At 39.2% G+C, this 19,008-nt stretch overlaps 1 protein-coding gene across 1 annotated transcript in view; it reads left to right on the plus strand.

The window, feature by feature from the left end:
- LOC114896293 (cytochrome b5 reductase 4) overlaps positions 1-19,008 on the plus strand; it is a 342,009-nt gene that overhangs the window by 14,997 nt on the left and 308,004 nt on the right. Inside the window, 2 exon segments of the mRNA XM_029224266.1 lie at positions 11,051-11,151; positions 16,035-16,116. Coding sequence (XP_029080099.1) covers positions 11,051-11,151; positions 16,035-16,116 — 183 coding nt within the window.

The raw sequence follows: 19,008 nt of genomic DNA on the forward strand, positions 1-19,008 counted from the left end.
TACATTATAATTGGGTATAAAATTCTAGGTTGACAGTTTATTTTCCTCAGCGCTTTAAAAATGTCACTCCATCTTCTAGTTTGCATAGATGAGAGCTCTGTTGTCATTTTTTTTTTGAGGTACACGGGCCTCTCACTGTTGTGGCCTCTCCCATTGCGGAGCACAGGCTCCAGACGCGCAGGCTCAGCGGCCATGGCTCACGGGCCCAGCCGCTCCGCAGCATGTGGGATCCTCCTGGACCGGGGCACGAACCCATGTCCCCTGCATTGGCAGGCGGACTCTCAACAGCTGCACCACCAGGGAAGCCCTTGTTGTCATTCTTAATTGTTTTCCTGTAGAATGTAAGGCTTCTTTCTTCTCTGACTGCCTTTAAAATTTTACTTTGCTTTTCAGCAGTTTGATTATGATGTGGTTTTCCTTTTATTTTTTCTGCTTGGGGTTCTCTAAATTAACTTTAGGAAGTTTTGGGCCATTATCTCTTCAAATACTTCTACTCTTCTTTTGGGATTCCAGTTCCATATACGTTAGCCTGTATTGTTCCACAGCTCTTAGATGCACCATTCTGTTTTTTCACTCATTTTTTTCTTTGTGTTTCAGTTTGATCATTTTTGTTGACTTTTCTACAAGTTTATTTTTTCCTCTATTGTGTCTAGTCTGCTGATTAACTCATCAGAGGAATTCTTCATTCTGATATCATGTTTTTCATTTTTTGTGTTTTCATTAGGCTTCTTTGTATAGCTTTCATCTCTGTGCTGAAATTTCCCGTTTATTAAGTGTCAACTTTATTTTCTACTAGATCTTTTAATATATTAATTAGAGTTATTTAAATGTATCTGTCCTATAAGTTCCAGTATATGCACCATCTCTAAGTCTGGTTGTATTGCTGTTTTTCTCTGTTGACAGTGGGTTTTAACATTTTGAAAAATGTGTCTTACAATTTTTTGATTGTGTGTTACACATTGAATATAGATGAACAGTAGAACTTGAGGTATTTATACTCAGAGATGGTACACTTTTGGATGTGAGGGTGATCTGGCTGCGACATCTGTCACCCCATTGATCACCAGGGTTGATTTGGCTGATCTGGATGGCTAGGCGGGTCTCCCCTTTCTCCCTCACCACTCCATGTGCATCCCTCTTGAAGCTGCATGCTTGGTTGAAGAGGATGACCTTGCCCAATAGAGGGGGACTGTTCTTCCATCAAGGGTATATGAGTAGCTGCGCTCCCCTGCTAGAACCTGCAAACAAGCTCTCAGGGTCATTTGTAGGAGAACATAGGGTAGTCAAGCTTCCAATACTCCACACACATCCAAATGAGCTGCTGCATGTGGCAGTCTGCCTTTCTTTAACAGAAGGAAAAAAAAAAAGAAATGGTACACTTTTTCTGGCAATTAGGTTGAGTCAGCTTAGTTAGTACTTGATCTGGGTTTGGGGTGGTTGTTATTGTTGTCATTGCTGCACCACTGACTTCAGATTCCTCCAGCAGTAGGTTACTGCTACCTTGTTTTTGATGCGGGGCTTAGTGTTGGAGGATTTTTTCATTGTCCCTGTTCTACTCTTCTTAACTGACAGCTTGCCCTATATACTTGCATAGGGTCTGTCACCATGTTCTTGCCCCTCTCCCAGTGGCAGACTGCTCTTACTTGTTGTTTGATGTAAGACTTGTGGTGGTATAAGGGGTGTTGCAGTTTTCCTGTTTCAGCCTCAGTCTTAGGCAGGTCCTGTTAACTGAGCCCCACGGGCTGAGCTTTCTCAGTGATCCTGTCACTTTCGCACTGCCTCTTACTCAGTGCAGGGTTTAGAATGCAGGCAGATTTCTTGCCCATGGCAGCTGAACTTTGCCTTATATCAGGAGGGGAGGAGGAGGACGGGGCAGAGGGCATGGGGTGTGAGCAATTACTCTGCCTGCCTTCCAGTCCTAGAAGTCATCTGTTTCATATCAGCGTAGGATCTCGGCCTGAGTGGGCTTTCTGTCCCTCCTCTAGTGTTTAGCTTACATTTGCCTAATGTCAATGCAGAGTGAAGGAGGATGTGTGTTTCCTGCCCTATCCAGCAGCAGCTAACCTTTGCCTGATATCAGTGCAGGGACTTGAGGATGGGAGGCTTTACTAGCCCTTCCCAGCAACAGACTGCGTTTGCCGCGTGTCAGGGTTGATCTGCAACATGGGTGAATTTCTTGCTCCTTCCTCAGCAGTAGCTGATCCCCACCTTGTACTCCTGCAGGCCCAAAGTATAAATGGCCTTTTCTTGGTACTCCCGCTCTACCTTCAAGTCTTGGAGCAGGTACTACACACCTGGACCACCTATGGACCTTTCTCAGGTCTGCCCTGCTCACGCTATTTCCCATGAGCATCTCATGAGGTGCAAGACTATGAAAAAAGAATTGACTGCATGCAGAATCCCTTTGTATCTGAGCCTCTCAGCGTTCTAAATTGGCACTAGTGCACACTGGGCCCTAAAAGAGTTTGTTAAAATTTCCGTTGTTTTATAGCAGCATCTCTTTTGCCTGTGCTCTGTCAAAGGTGAAGTGGTTCATATGTCCGATTTCCTCAGAGGGGCTTGTCACCCTGTGGAATTTAGATATTTGGTTGCCTTACCACATCACCTCACCGATAGACTCAGAAACTTGCAGCGTTTTGGGACTTCGCTGGTGGCGCAGTGGTTAAGAATCCACCTGCCAATGCAGGGGACACAGGTTCGAGCCCTGGTCCGGGAAGACCCCACATGCCACGCAACTACGGAAGCCCGCGTGCCTAGAGCCCGTGCTCCGCAACAAGAGAAGCCACCGCGATGAGAAGCCCGCGCATCACAAAGAAGAGTAGCCCCAGCTCGCGGCAACTAGAGAAAGTCTGCGCGCAGCAAGGAAGACCCAACACAGCCAAAAATAAATAAATAAAATAAATAAATTTATATATAAAAAAAAATCCTCAAAAAAAACTTACAGTGTTTTTGGATTATCTGGCTTTTTTCTTTTTGTTAAGGGTGGGAGCAATTTTTTCTTGTGGCTTTCTACTTCTTAAGTTCATCATTATACCTGTTTTTTTTCTTTTCCCAGCCATGCCGCTCAGCTTGCAGATCTTAGTTCCCCGACCAGAGAATGAACCTGGGCCCTCAGCAGTGAAATCGCAGAGTCCTAACCACTGGACTGCCAGGGAATTCCCCATCATTACATCTTAATTAATCTTTGCAGCTGGCTTGTTTCGGGAAATAGGAAATAACTCAAAGCATAAGGACATATTTGGGTTTTTTTTCCAGGTAACTAATAGCAAGGCAGTTCAGTGTTGGTAGCTGTCATTGGTAGCCCTAAGGCACAGGCAAACAGAGGGAAATGATCCCACGGAATAGGAAAGAGTGGGGTAGTCGGAAAACTGATCTTTTAGAGATAGGGTGTCTTGTTTATTACTGGTGTAAGTTGTAAACCCAGTTTAAGAATAGTAAACGTGTCCGGTGCTAGTAATGTTTGGTCATTATTCTCTCTAGGAGCAGTTTGTGGATTTTTTTCAAAATACTCAGAGTGTAACTGACTGCTCAGACTGTTGGTTAATTTTTCATGCTTTCACAGGTCAGTTTACTTTTAATGAAGCTTAAATGTCAGGGCTCTTTTTCCTAATACTAATAATGTAACATAAGATGACCTTTGATAATTATGGCCAGTCAACCTTGTGAAGTGCTTGGAGGCCTTTATTACATTCCATTTAAATTTTCCTGGGCAAACTGAGGCATTCAGATCAGATTCTTTTAGCTCTTTTGTTAATTAGACTGGCCATCATTGAAGTCGTTTGGTGCAGTTTGAAGCTCTAAGTTATATTCAGGACAGTTGCTGTCTGGTTCTCATTTCTCTGAGGTAGTGCTGGTCTCATTTCTAGTCTTTTTTTTTTTCCCTCTTAAAAACTGTGCACCAGAGCTTGGCAGTTAATAAGTACTTAAGATACTAATTTTAATTTCAGAGACTTCTGTCAAATGTTCTGCCCCTTCATAGTGAGAGTGATGGCCCAGAAAGGTGAATGGAAGTTCCACGTGTACGGGCAGAACATTTTTTTATGAGCTGACTGGGGGCAGTGGCAGGGATCCCCAGCCTACTATATGTAAGTCTTGTCTTCTAGGCTACAATCTTCTAATCTGCCAATAACTGCTGCTGCGATGGGTGGTGGGAGGTGGACCTTAGTGTTCTGACACGTAGACTTTTACTTCTCATTTTTAGTTCAAGCCCCTCCTCCACTAATTGCCGCCTCCCTGAGTGTAATGTGTCTCTGGTTCCTTGTCTCTAGAGAGTAAACCTACACTTCTTGTGGGTTGGGAAGGGGGCTTATTACTTGGTTGCCTCCTGCACCCTCACTTTCAGAACTACCTGGATTACTGATTACTCCACCTTTTGGGGGTTCTGCTGCACATACTGGCTTTGTTTATAGGTTCCCCTCCGATTTACACATAGGCCTTATTTTACCTTTCTTCACTCTGCTAAGTAAATTATTGCTTATCATTTGGCTTTCAGTCTTCCAAAACTTTACTGCTCTCATGTCCTCTTCTGATTTCTGTGTCTCTGTGGTTTTATGTCTTATTTATTCTTTGTAGTCATTAGGAAGATTGCAGGAATGTGAGAGGCAATGTGTGCTTTTAATCCCAAAGTCCTGAGATACTCTATTATCCAACACCTTGCAAGCCTACATTCTATTATTCTTAAATACCAAGGCCACATTTACTTTAAATCATTATAAAATCCATTTATCTTTCATTAATATCTTTTCCATTTGTCTCTATTGAAATTAGCAAGATAATTGCCTAGTTTTCTAAAATATTAGGCAGAATTCTGCTCTTATAACTGATTAACTCCTTTTGGACTAAAACTCCAGCAAATACTCACTATAAATTGAGGACAACATTATTAAAAAAAAAAAACTATCTAAAAACACTGGTGAGCAACCAAAAGCAGACAGAAACTAGAGGGTAATGGCCATCTATATTTAGAAGAATGAACTGTCACTGGGTGAATTGCCATTTCCTGTGGCATTTGATTTGAGGTCATGCCCAAGTTGGTACTGTGAAGGGTGGCTAAAATTCAGATGGAGACTCCCAGTCTTGAGTTGAAGAACTAGATGACAGAGTTTGGGGCATTTGTACTAACTGAAAAATGAGGAAGAAAATCCAGAAAAAGAGATCCAGAGAGGGATATAAACTGTCTAAATCTTGCATACGGACAAACTCTAGGCAGCCTAACTAAGGCTAAAAGGATTGGACAGAGGTTTTAGTTTCCATTCCCCCAAAGGGGAAACAGAGTTGAGAGTTTGAGGCCAGTCAAGTTAATTGCCTACTAAAACAGTCAGTACTCTTTGGAGGAATGTAACAGAATCCAGAATTTCTACAACATACTATTTACAGTGGCCAGAATATAATCCAAAGTTTCTAGACATGCTCAAGAGAAAAGGCACTTATTAGAGACTGACCCTGAGATTATCCGGATGTTGAATTTAGTTCACAAGGATTTTAAAGCACCTATTACAGCAATACTCAAGGAAGTAGGGAAACATAGATATATAATGAATGAACAAATAGGAAATCTCATCATTGTTCATAATGAATGAACAAATAGGAGACTATAAAAAATGGGAATGTAGAACTGAGAAATACAATATATGAAGTAAAACATTTTACCAAATGGGCCTAATAGCAAACTGGACCTAACAAAAAGGAAGCTTAGTGAACTGGCAGATAGATTAATAGAAATTATCTGTAGAACAGAGAGGAAAATGACCCAAAGTAAAATGAATGGAGGCTCAGGGACCTCTGGGATAAAATAGAAATGTCTAATATATATTTATTTGGAATTCCAGAAGGAGAGGAATGACAGAATGGAACAGAAAAATATTTGAAGAAATATTGGCCAAAATTTTTCCAAATTTGGTGAAAGACATAAAATTGTCAATTCAGAAGCTTAGCAAAACCACACATGATCAATGCAAAGAAAATCACATAGGGACATGATATTCAGACTGTTGAAAGCCAAAGATAAAATCTTGAGAACAGCCAGAAGAAAAACACCTGGACGCTATAAGAAGGACTGCTGAAGAGAATAAAATAACACCATCAACTCTGAATTCTATATCATTAAAGATACTCTAAGGATGAAGATGAAATAAAGACTTTTTTGGATAAACAAAAACTACGAACTTAGTATCAGCAGACCTATACTACAAGGAGCTCTAAAGGAAATCCATCAGGTTAAAGGGTAATGATACCAGATGGAAACTCAGATCTTTAGGAAATAGTAAATATGTGAGGAAAGAGACAGGATTACTTTTTTTCCTCTTATCTTTTAAAAAATACATGACTTTCTAAAGCAAAACTATAACATTGTATTGTGGGGTTACATAAAGTATCAGGGATGGAGGGTGGTAAATTGTTCTTACATGTGAAGGGGTACAACATTGACTCAAGTAAACTGGTTAAACTTAGGGATATATATTGTAACCCCTAGAACAGTCACTTAAAATATAATGCAGATAGGTATACTAAAAAGCCAATAGATAAAATGAAATTCTCAAAAAACATTTGGTTAGCCCAAAAGAAGTCAGGGAAAGAGGAATAGAGACAAAAACAGAAAACTTGAAGGAAAAAAAAAGAAAGAAGAAAACTTGGGGCTGAGGAGGGAGACTAATAAGATGGTAGCTCTGAATTCAATCACATCAGTAACTAATTTAAGTGTAAATGGACCAGTTATTCTAATTGAAAGATAAGGGATTTTCTGTGTGTGTATATGTATCAAGACCTAACTACATGATATCTGTGAGAGATATACTTTAAATATAAAGACACAGGTTGAAAATAAATGTGTAGGAAAAAGTATACTATCTAAATAGTAAATATAGGGAATTCCCTGGTTGTCCAGTGGTTAGGACTTGGCACTTTCCCTGCCCTGGGCCTGGGTTCAGTCCTTGGTCAGGGAACTAAGATCCCGCAAGGCATGTGGCATGGCCAAAAAAACCCCAAAACGGTAAATATAGTAAGATTGGGCTAGATTAATAGCAGATAAAAAACTATTACCAAAGAAAAGACTCTTACTAGAGATAAAGACATTTTATAATGTTGAAAGGGTCATTAGGAAGACTTTATGCCTGATAACAAAGCTTCAAAATACATGAAGCAAACATTAATAGAATTGAAAGAAAAAATTCAAATCCATAACCATTGTTGTGTATTTTAACACCCTCTTAGCAGTTGTTAGAACTAGATAAACATCAGACGTAAAATAATGAAAACAATATGCAGTTTCTTTACTGAACACAAGATGGCAAAGTAGTCACAGTACTTGCAAAAATGGATCTGTGTTTTTGAATACAGTGAAATATGCCATGATTTTACTATGTGAGCACACCCTTTTCCTTCATTTATTGTAGAGCCAACAAAATGAACAGTGGTGATTAGTGAAATAAACAGGAATACTGCAGTATAGTAGCATAATACTTTGTATATACATGATAGACGTTAAATAAACTTTTGTTGAATTAATGTAATGTGGGGCTTTGGAGTTACATTTGTGTTTGAATTTTAAAACAAATTATTTTAAAAGCTAATTATAAAATTACCACTTTTACTTATAGCAGTAGTTCTCAAACTTTTTGGTTTTAAGATCCGTTTACTCCTTTAAAAATTACTGAGGACCCCAAAGAACGTCTATTTATCATGGTCATATCTATTGATGTTTACCCTTCAGAAATTAAAATTGAGAAATTGAAAGAATTTAAAAAATTGATTTAAAAATAAACTCACTGTATGTTATCATAAGTAATAATATTTTCATGAAAAATAACTATTTTCCAAAACAAAACATAGTGAGAAAGTGACATTGTTTTACATGTTGGCAAATATCTTTAATGTATGGCTTAATAGATAACAACCATATTCTCATATCACCTTCTGCATTTAATCTTGTACACTTGTGAAAGAATTTTTTAAAAAAGGCAGGCAGCATCTTAGTATTGCTATGAAAAAGTTTTGATCTTGGACCACCAAAAGAGTCTTGAGCTTTGCAGGAGCCCCCGGACCATAGTTTGAAACTCTCTGACTTACGACATAGAACAAAGAAAAAGTGAAAAATTACTAGTTAGTGGGTGTGTGGCCTGAACCATGGGGATGCCCTTCCCTCCTTATTAGTGGGCTGTCAGGGTTCACATATATGGGTACCTAACCTGAAAAATTGTGGGAGCCCCATCTGGGAGCTAGATTAATAGATATAAAAGGTCCACTTGTGTCTTCCATTGTGCTGTGTCATCTAGAGCTGGGGGTTGAGAATAGTTTGGGTAATGCTGCAATCCAGTTCTGAGTTCAGTTATCTGAGATATGAGGTGTGATTCAGGTTCCACAGGTGGCAAAAGGCTTTTCCTCTCTAAGGGGAGTTGGAGTAGTGACTAAAAAAAGAGCGGTCTGGAATTGGAACCTTCACATATTGCTGCAGAGAATGGAAAACAGTTCCTCAGAAGGTTAAACATAGATTGCTGTGTGACCCAGGAAGTTCACTCCTTGGTACATACTCAACAGAAATACAAATATATGCCCACACAAAGCCATGTGCACAAATGTTCATAGCAGCATTATTCATAAAAGCTAAAAAGTGGAAACAACCTAAATGTCCCCGAGCTGATGGATGGATAACTAAAATGTAGCCCATCCATACATGAAATATTATTCAGCTGGAAAAAGGAATGAAGTACTGATACATGCAACACCATGGGTGAACCTTGAAAATAGCATACTAAGTGAGAGAAGGCAAACACAAGAGACCACAAATTGTGTGATTCCATTTATGTGAAATGCCCTAAATATTTAAATCTAAAGAGACAGAAAGTACCTTTGTGGTTACCTGAGGCTGGAGGGGATGGGAGGAATGCTACCTGAAAACTGTTTCTGCATGTTGTTAAATTGTACTGTATGTTATGTGGTCCACGGCCTCTGTATAGGGACTCAGATCTTTGCAATATCAATATCAAAAACTCGAAGGGAGTCTTCTGCCTTTAAATAACTAATGAGTCTCTGTTTGTTTGTTGTTCCATTTTAATACTTTTTAAGATCTGGTAATGAGACCACTGTAACTAGTATCTCCTTTGGCCTTAGCTGCTAGGAAGTTCAGGACCGCATTTAATTGCTCAATCATAGTAAAACTGTTAGCTAGGCTAGGCGACTGGTATATTTTCTTTTCTTTTACACGTTTCAGTGTGTGTTTTTAAAATTTGTATGCACAAACTTACACAAACTTTAAGTTAATATATTACTGTAAGATGCCCATAGTCTTTATCAGTAGCAGTTGGGGTTTAAATTACAACAAAAATATACGTGAAAAACCAGAGGCAGCGTTTGCTAAGATGGAAGAGTTCTTTGTGTGTAAAATGGCAACATTAGTTTTCAGGTTATACCTGAAATGATATTGATCCTTGAACTAAGCTTTTCAACAAGCAGTTTTAAACTAGATGTTGTATCTTTAAAAGCCTATTGGGAATAATTCTGATCCTAATCATTACTTCAGACATTTGTGGTCTGTGGAATTGGGAGCATTAAACAATAGCAAAAATTCCTTCTAAATTTGTTGGGGAAAGGTGAATGGGGAAGGAGAGACAGGGGAACTCTGCCAGTTTTTTTTTTTTTTCTTTTCCTGACTTTTTTGGAGGACTGCTGGAAGAGAGATTTTGTGAATTTACTTCTTTTTGTGAATTGCCTTTAAGCAATTTTACAAAGAAACCTGGACTGCTTGGTTATTTTCCAAAATTAAACTGGTGGAAAAATTACAGTACCTTTCTTGAGTCTGAAATTCAACTACTTTCCTTCCAAGATTATTATATAGGATGAACATTTTAAATTATCTGAGGTTATTTAAATTCATGGAAGCCATTACATAAGGAATAGTCCTGGATATAAGAAAACCAGTTGTCCTCCTTGCACTCTTTTTTTTTTTTTCTCCTTGCACTCTTGAGGAGTCTTGAGGGCTGGATTTGTCTGCTCTCTAGTTTACTACAAGTGAAGGATTAAAAAGGAATTCACTTCCTTGGGTAGACTATTCATTGAGCTATTCTCCTATATTTCTTGTTCCCTATTCCTTCTTCTTAAAAAAATAAAAACATAGTTAAATATATGAACAGATGAAGTAAATATTGGGGAAGATGAAAGGATTATTAAGATCTAAATAATAATCTTGGTTCCTTGTGCAACTGCAGAGAAGAATTGTGCTTGCTTTCGCAGACCGTGCCTCAGTGGCCCAGTCACCATCTCAGCCTTTACTGAGATGATCAACATATGGGTGACAGCTCCGTTCTTTTTCATCAGATTCTCCTGCCAGGGCAGTAGAGGACGATGAAGTGGTAATATGAGAGAGAGAGGTGGGGGCAGAGAGAACTGTTAAATATTATATATGGTGTTTCATAATTTCTTTGCCTTAGGAGGCAGTTCTCTATAGGTCTTTGCACACCTGCTTAGCTTGCGAGCAGATGCGCCGACTGTCATTGTTCTAGGCAGTCTTTTCAGGGATGTTTGCGTAGTGCACAACCTTAGATGGTAGAGCTAGTGTCTCCCTCTAGAGTAAAGGACAGCTTTGCTTACTGTTCAGTATAATAGAGATCATGTCTCCCTCCACAGCAAAGGGCCAGGTGTATTTACTGCTCTTTAGAAAATGTTCGAGCTTCCTAAGCTCAAGGTTGCTCTTCCGTCATGAAGCACATTGAGTTTACAGGTGTTATCTGGCCCTCTTCACATAGCTCTGTGGGAATTGGGGTTCAGGGAACTCATGCAGATGCTCATATTCTAGTTACCTCTACTGATGTAAGTACTAAGCTCTCCTTTGTTTCTAACCTGGGAGTCTCGTGTTTTCTGTCAGGACCCATGAAACTGGCAGGCTAACTTGTTAGCTTGCAAGTATGGTGAAATCTCAGACCCCTCATATTCTTAATACTTCTAAATAATGGTTTGTTAAATGGAATGTATTTGGAAAAATTTATTGAAACTTCGATTTCTAATTTGTGCAGTTTGTAAGAAGTTCATTTAGGGTGTTATTTCTCCTTATTTGATGTAGGGTTTGTTTATAATGTCAGCCCGTACATGGAGTATCACCCTGGTGGAGAAGAGGAACTTATGAGTGCAGCGGGATCAGATGGTACTGACCTTTTTGACCAGGTAAGGTGCTGAAAGTGACCATTCCCTCACAGTGGAGGAGTGCTCTTAGGTTCAGCAGTGCGACAGTGGTAGAAAGAAAGAAAATAGTGGCATAAATTTCAGACGTGTGGCTTGAATTTTGAAGTGTGGGAAGATGCTCATAAGTAACAACTGTTCATTTAATTTGAATTATTTTACTAACGGTTTAGAGTTGCTCTCAGATCTGTATCTGGGAGTTTACTCTTAAGTGTTTGCTGCTCCTCTGCTGGTAACTGTTTACTCAGTTTTGATCAATTTTGATAATGGTGATGACTGACTTATAGGAGGCGGTGACCATTAGAGGAAATAACAAGTCCCTTAGCTTCTTTGCTCATTTGGGGATTGTTACATAATCAGCCTGTCTTGCTGTACTAAGTCTGCATATTATGTAGAAAGATCATTAATGAATAGAAAACATTTTTCCTAGAGATAGCAGAGATTCTGTAGTATGTGTCAAAAGATACTTAAATTAGTCACTTTTCCCCCTTATATTTATTAAAAACAATGATTAGCTCTTGTACTGTTTAAAAATCATGTAGAATATGATAATTACTATCAATTGGCTGAACTGCTATTTTGAAACAACTATCTTGAGAAGAATAGAAATTTGTCTTTGTCTCACAAATGCTTTATTTTGTATTTTAGTGATGATTAACCGTGTTGTAGTACTGGGTTTTTACCATCTGAGATACCTGTATCAGATTGGGTTATTTTTAGAGTTGCGTTCTGCACAAATGAAATTTGATTTCTGTTCCTCTTACCTTCTCATCCGTTGTAGGATTTATTTTTTGACCAGGACACCAGAAATACAATTTGTTTTGTATTTTAATGTACTTACATGCATCTGCTTAAATAACCGAATCTCATTTGCTGTTAATGTTTTTCCTGGGATGGAGAAAAGTCATTTTCACCCATTGGTGATAATAGGATTCTCCTTGGGAGGTCCTCGTTGCTGATTTAAATTCCCGTTGTCATTTGATGTTTGTTATTGGCTAGCAGTGCAAGCCAAATAGAAAGTTTGGGAATATTTGCCGGAAAGCTTGTCTACCACACTTTTATCTGTCCTGTGTCAACTGAAAAAAAAATTCACAATGTGAGAGTTGTGAGTTAAGTTTTATTTGGGGCGAAATGAGGACCGTAGCCTGGGAGACAGCATTTCAGGTAGCTCTGAGAAACTGCTCCCAAGAGGTAGAGGGAGAGGGCGGTATTGTGTGATTTTAGTGAAGAGGGGTGCGGGGAGTCAGGCACACGTTTTGGCAGGTGCCTACTGCTAGTTACGAGGAGCAGGTGCCACCTTAAATGATCTTAGTGCTTTTCTAGACATGAGAAGATGCAGGGATTTGGGCTCATAAAATCATCTCCTGAAAATATCTAACTCTCTGAAGGCCTGTTCTGCCAGTTTTTCCCAGAGTACAGAGTGTGTCATTCCTGCTCTCCACCCTGCACTCCTTTCGGGGGGTGTTGAAGGTCAGCAGCTGCGGTGGCTAGTGACTTAGTCCTTGAAGAGGCAAGATGGCAAGTACCAGTTTTTAGCTGGCACCTATAACCTCTTGATGCTGAATGTACTCTTCCACAAGAAGAGTTTCCGGTAACATCTAGTCCTGTTTATATTTCTTAGTGTTGTGCGATTATATGGACCTTATTGAAATAAGTTTGTTTTGGGGAAGTCACAAGAACTGCTATGTTGTTAAATTCTTTAGCAGTATCAACAGTACTTTTTTTGACCAAAAAAAAATGCACGACCTAAAAGTTGAGAATTATGTTTTATTTGAGGCGTTACTGAGGACTGTAGTCTGGAAACAGCCTCTCAGATAGCTCTGAGAAACTGTTCCAAAGAGGTAAGGGAGAAACCAGGATATATAGGAGCTTTTGCTGGGAAAAAACATGTAGTAGAACATCGAAACATTACTACTAATCACAAAAAGCAGGCATCTCAGTTAATTATTTTAGTGCTTTTCTGTGTATGGGAAGATGCAAGAGTCTGGGCTTGTTGAAATTGTTCCTTTAATATGCACCTTAACTCTCTAGTGCCAGTATCCTCTTTTTCTCCATCCTGAATTCCTCTTAGGCCACACCATCGGGGGCGGCTGCAGTGGCTTGATGGCTTTATGGCTGCGACATCCTTTGATTACTGAAATGTCAGGCTACACCCTTTGTCCACACTTTAGTTACCAGATTGCTGCATTCCCCTTGGCTTTAATAAGACCAATGATGTTTATTTATGACTTTTACTCACCACAGAAGTAAACAACTTGATAAAATTCTAGAAACAGTGGTGAAGTGTCTTATATCTTTAATATCTAGTATTTGAGTTGTACAAAGAATATTAAGTAATCTCTTTATCATCAGACTTCTGTCTCTAGTTTTGATCTCACTTCTGACTTCTCGTTTCGTATTTCCAGTTGGCTGATGGGCGATTTGAAAACCTGTTGGCAGTTGAACTCAGTGTGCCCTCAGATAATATCAACTCATCTTCTTCCCTTTGTTTTTTCTACTGTTTCCTGTTTCTGGAACCGGGAACTTGAAACCACTTGAGTAATCTTTACCTTCTCTCATTGTATTATTGAAGTGATCACCTGGACCTGTGCCAGGGTCTTGGCCCAGGTCAAGATCCCTTGTCTCAGCCTGGGAGGTTCTTTTTCTGCTTGGATTCGTATAGCCAATAACAAAACCAGTGCTGAGACTGGAACAGCACAAGCTTTATTCGGTGGCCAAAGAATGGAGAAGCAAGAACTAGTTTGCAGATCAACTTCTCAACCTGACTCAGGCTGAGACACCATATATATAGGAAGGTTGAGGTAAAATGGAGGGAATTGAGTAAAGGGTGGGAGGAATATTCATGACTTATCCGAGAACTGGGGGTGTGTTTGGACCAGGAACTGAGGCAACACTCCTTTTCAGTCCTTTTTTGGGCTGTTCTGGTTGTTGTCATGGCAGTTGTCAACTGTCATGGCGCTGGTGGGTGTGTCACTTTTAGCATGCTAATGTATCACAGTGAGTGTATAATGAGGCTCAAGGTCCACTGGAGTTTAGGACTTCTGCCATTTTGGGCCTAGTTAGTTCTAACCAGTTTAGAAATTTCTTTAGGAGCAGCTTCCTCCTTTTGTATTTGGGCCTGAAGCTCGATAAGGGCAGTTAGTTTCCGTCTGAGGGAGGGGCAGGAGCATGGTTCTGGGGCAACAGTCTTGGTAACAAATGTGCCTCAACATCTAATCACTGGCGAACTTCTATGATGCTGTCTTTAAACACTGCACCTTTTCTGTCTTCCCACTGCCTTAGGTCAAGTCATCATCACCCTCTCTAGCCCTAATATTTTAATACTGTCCCAGTATCTTTACCTTCAGTACCAATTTAGATAACATGACAGCTAGAATAGTATTCTTAAAGACAATCGTCTTAGCACCTTGTTCTACAAGTTTCAGAGGCTCACCAATGACAGTGTAATAAATTCAAAGTCATTAGTCTGGCATTTGAGGGCCTAAAAATAATGTATCAAGGTAAATATTCTCAACATGCAACTTGCTTTGGAACTGAAGTGCTTTGAGCAAATCACCAGTTCCATGATAGACAAACCCCATACCTTTGTCTCTTTGACTATCCTTCTCCTTCATCTATCTGTTAAAATTCTACCCAACCCCATAACCCCAGAGATGGTGCTTTACACATTGCTGGAGACTCCATAACTATTTGGTAAATAAAATTTCAATTTATATTAATTAGTGTGCATTTATAAGTACATATATTTTTTTACATATTTTCTATTTTAGTGTATATTTATTTACTCAGGAACATACATAAAGATTCTGGTATCAGTATTATTTGACCTGATTATTTAGTGATTATATAGCATGGAACAATATATTATGATTTTCCTTTACTGGTCTTTTACAATTGGACTTTTAGGTTGTTCCCAATATTTTGCTAATATAACTAGTGCTATGATGAGTATCCTGGTGCCTGCATCTTTGTGTATATGCAGATATTTTCTCAGGTAAATTCCTGAATTACTGAAGGGAAGAGCTGCATATTTTAAGGCTCTTAATACATATTGAGAAGATGCCCTCCAGAAAGGTTGTTTAAATTTAATTCCCACTAGTAATTCTGGCAACAAATACTGTCAGTTGTTTCCCTTGAAGTGACAGTCTCACTTTGTTCATTTAGAAGAAAATGTCTATCAGATACCCAAGTCTGAGTAACTAGTTTATAGGTCATTCTTTTTCTTTTATGGGTAAATAGCCTTTCAAGAAAAAACACAGTTTAATAGGCAAATCAAACAGTTGCCTAAGTGTTTTTCCTCGCAGCAACCATCTTACTTAGCAGCAGAAGTGTTTTTGAGAACTTCCCATTTTGTCACACAGCATATAAAAAAGACCTGTAACCAAGGGTTGAGGTTTAAGAAAATTAATTGTCTTTTCTACTTCATGAAGGATATTCTTAAATGAAACCAACTCCCTCCAGCCCTGTGGGTCTGTGGTGGTAAGCAGTGTAATGACTGAGACCACTGCCTTGATTTGTGCTAAGATGCAAGCTGGTTTACCCACCATTGCTATTTCAACATCACTGCAAATGTCAATACAATGAAAAAGGCAAATAACATCTTAGTATTGTTATGAAACTAATCGACACCTCATGGGTATCTGAAAGGGCGTCAGTAACCTCCAGAGGTCTGTACACAACACTTTGAGAACATTGTTCTAAAGTCCCTATATATGCTTCCATTTTGTCACTCCCTTGTTGGCTAATTGAATCTGCTTTTTAGTTTTTCAGAGCTGTGTAAGAATATTTAGTTTTCATCAGAAAAAAAATTAGGGCATCTCATGGAGTTAGAGTCATGTTGCTTTTCTGCTATTTTTCTCCCACACCAGGTTCATCGTTGGGTCAACTATGAATCCATGCTGAAAGAATGCCTGGTTGGCAGGATGGCCGTTAAACCTGCTTTTCCTAAAGGTACGTGAAGCCAGGGCTAAACTGGCATTGATGTGTGATACACATGGACTGTCTTTTAGGTGGATTTCAGCAAATAGATTTAACGAAATCACTAAATTGTTCTCATTTCACTGGTGCCCTGTTCTAGCCACTGTAAAGATTTTACTTTAGTTCTTTAGAATGAAACAATGACTTTACCTTAAAAATTTGGCATGTTTTGAGAGAACATTCATAGTGTGGAGAATAAGCATAATGGAAGTGAAAGAACTTTATTTACTTAGTTTTCATTAGTCTTTTATTCTCTTGTTACATAGAGTAGCTCGAACAGTTGGTTAGAGGTGACTTTTAGACTAGTTTCCTAAAATTTAATTTTTTGAATATGTAATCGTATTCACATGACTCAAAAATCAGAAAATATAAAAAGTTATACAGTAAAGTTTCCCCTCTCAGCTTTGTCTCCCATTTGCCTTGAACTTTTCCACTCCTTGACTCTTTACCATAAAAACTGATTTTAAAGTACTTTTAAAGAAACCAATTGCTTGGGACTTCCCTGGTGGTCCAGCAGTTAAGACTCTGTGCTCCCAATGCAGAGGGCCTGGGTTCGATCCCTGGTCAGGGAACTAGATCCCACATGCATGCCGCAACTGAGATCCCGCATGCCGCAACTAAAGATCCCATACACTGCAACGAAGATCCCGCGTGCTGCAACTAAGACCTGGTGCAGCCAAATATATAAATAAATGTTAAACAAACAAACAAAAAAACGATTTCTTTCCCTTACCTTCCAAACTGCCACTCAACAATTGGCATGGTGTTGGAGATCATCTCTTTCCTCGTAAGGTTATTTTGGAAGAGCACCCTTTGAAAAGTTTAGACAGGCAATTGGAGTAGCAGGAGTACTTTGCTTAAATCCTTTACTGTAGATGGAACCGAGTCGTTTCTTTTGAACAACTCCTGATTTTGACATCCAAATTAGGAATACATTGGCTTGTTTGAGCTGACTCTGCTACTATTTATTTAGTTCAGTGAGTTTTGTATTTCAAGGCCTTACTGTTAGAGGCCTGTGTCAGCTGTATAGAAATAGCACAGGCGTACCTAGGTTTGAACCCTAGCTCCATGGCCTATTGGCTGTGCTATAAAGATGGCAGTTTCAGTCTCTGAGCCTCAAGTTTTTTCATCTGTGCACAGATTCATAGGGCTAAGAATTAGTGTAAGTAAATTAGCATGAATGTAACAGAGGCTCAAAAAGTATTTTTTCTTTCTATTGCTATAAAACAAATAAGCAGTACACGCATACAGGCATACTTCGGAAGTATAGCAGGTTCAGTTCCAGACCACTGCTGTAAAGCAAATATTGCAATAAAGCAACTCACATGAATTTTTTGGTTTCCCAGTGCACATAAAAGTTATGTTTACACTCTATTCCAGTCTATTAAATGTGCAATAGCAGTATGTCTGAAAAAACAACATACATACCTTAATTTAAAGACACTTTGTTACTGAGAAAAGCTAACCATCATCTGAGCCTTCAGAGAGTTGTAATCTTTCTGCTGGTGGAGGGTCTTGCCTCGATGCTGATGGCTGCTGACTGAGCAGGGTGGTGGCTGCTGAAATTGGGGTAGCCGTGGCAACTTCTTAAGATAAGACAGCAGTGAAGTTTGCCACGTTGATTGATTCTTCCTTTCGTGACGATTTTTCTGTAGAATGCAGACATGTTTGGTAGCATTTTACCCACAGTAGAACTTCTTTCAAAATCAGTCAGTCCTCTCAAACGCTGCTGCTGCTTTATCAACTAAGTTTCTACTGTTCTAAATCCTTTGTTGTCATTTCAACAATCTTAACAGCATCTGCACCAGGAGTAGATTCCATCTCAGGAACCACTTTCTTTTCTCATCCGTAAGAAGCAACCCCTCATCTGTTCAAGTTTTATCATGAAATTGTAGCAAGTCAGTCACATCTTCAGGCTCCACCTCTAATTCCAGTTCTCTTGCTGTTTCTACCATGACTGCAATTATTTCCTCCACTGAAGTCTTGAACCCCTTAAAGTCATCCAGGAGGGTTAGAATCAACTTCTTCCAATCTCCTGTTAATGTTGATATTTTGACCTGTTCCCATGAATCAGGAATGTTCTTGATGGCATCTAGAATAGTGACTCTTTCCAGAAGGTTTTCAATTGACTTTGCCCAGATCCATCAGAGGACTCACCATCAGTGGGAGCTATAGCCTTACAAAATGTATTTTTTAAATAATAACACTTGAAAGTCTAAATGACTCTTTGATCCACAGGGCGCAGAATGGATGTTGTGTCAGCAGGTGTGAAAACAACATGAATCTCATTGAACATCTCCATCAGACATCCTGGGTGACCAGGTGCATTGTCAGTGAGCAGTAATATTTTGAAAGGAATCTTTCTGTTATGAGCAGTAGTTTTCAACAGTGGGGTTAAAATATTCAGAAAACCATATTATAAACAGATATGCTTTATTATTCCATTTATAGAGCACAGGCCGGGTAGATTTAGCATAGTTCTTAAGGGCCCTAAGATTTTCAGAATGGTTAAGTGAGTCCTGGCTTCAACTTCAAGTCAGCAGCTGCCTCAGCCCCTAACAAGAGAGTCAACCTGTCCTTTGAAGCATTGAAGCCAGGCATTGACTTCTCCTCTCTAGCTATCAAGGTCCTAGATGGCATCTTCTTCCAGTAGAAGGCTGTTTCATCTACACTGAAAATCTGTTGTTTAGTGTAGCCACCTTCGTTAATTATCTTAGCTAGATCTTCTGGATAACATGCTACAGCTTCTACATCAGCTCTTGCTGCTTCCCTGTGAACTTTTATGTTATAGAGATGGCTTCTCTCCTTAAACTTCATGAACCAACCTCTGCTAGCTTCATACTTTTCTTCTGTACCTTCCTGTCC

This window comes from Monodon monoceros, unplaced genomic scaffold (assembly GCF_005190385.1).
Source record: "Monodon monoceros isolate NGI ecotype Baffin Bay Population unplaced genomic scaffold, NGI_Narwhal_1 Super_Scaffold_15, whole genome shotgun sequence".
Taxonomy (NCBI): domain Eukaryota; kingdom Metazoa; phylum Chordata; class Mammalia; order Artiodactyla; family Monodontidae; genus Monodon; species Monodon monoceros.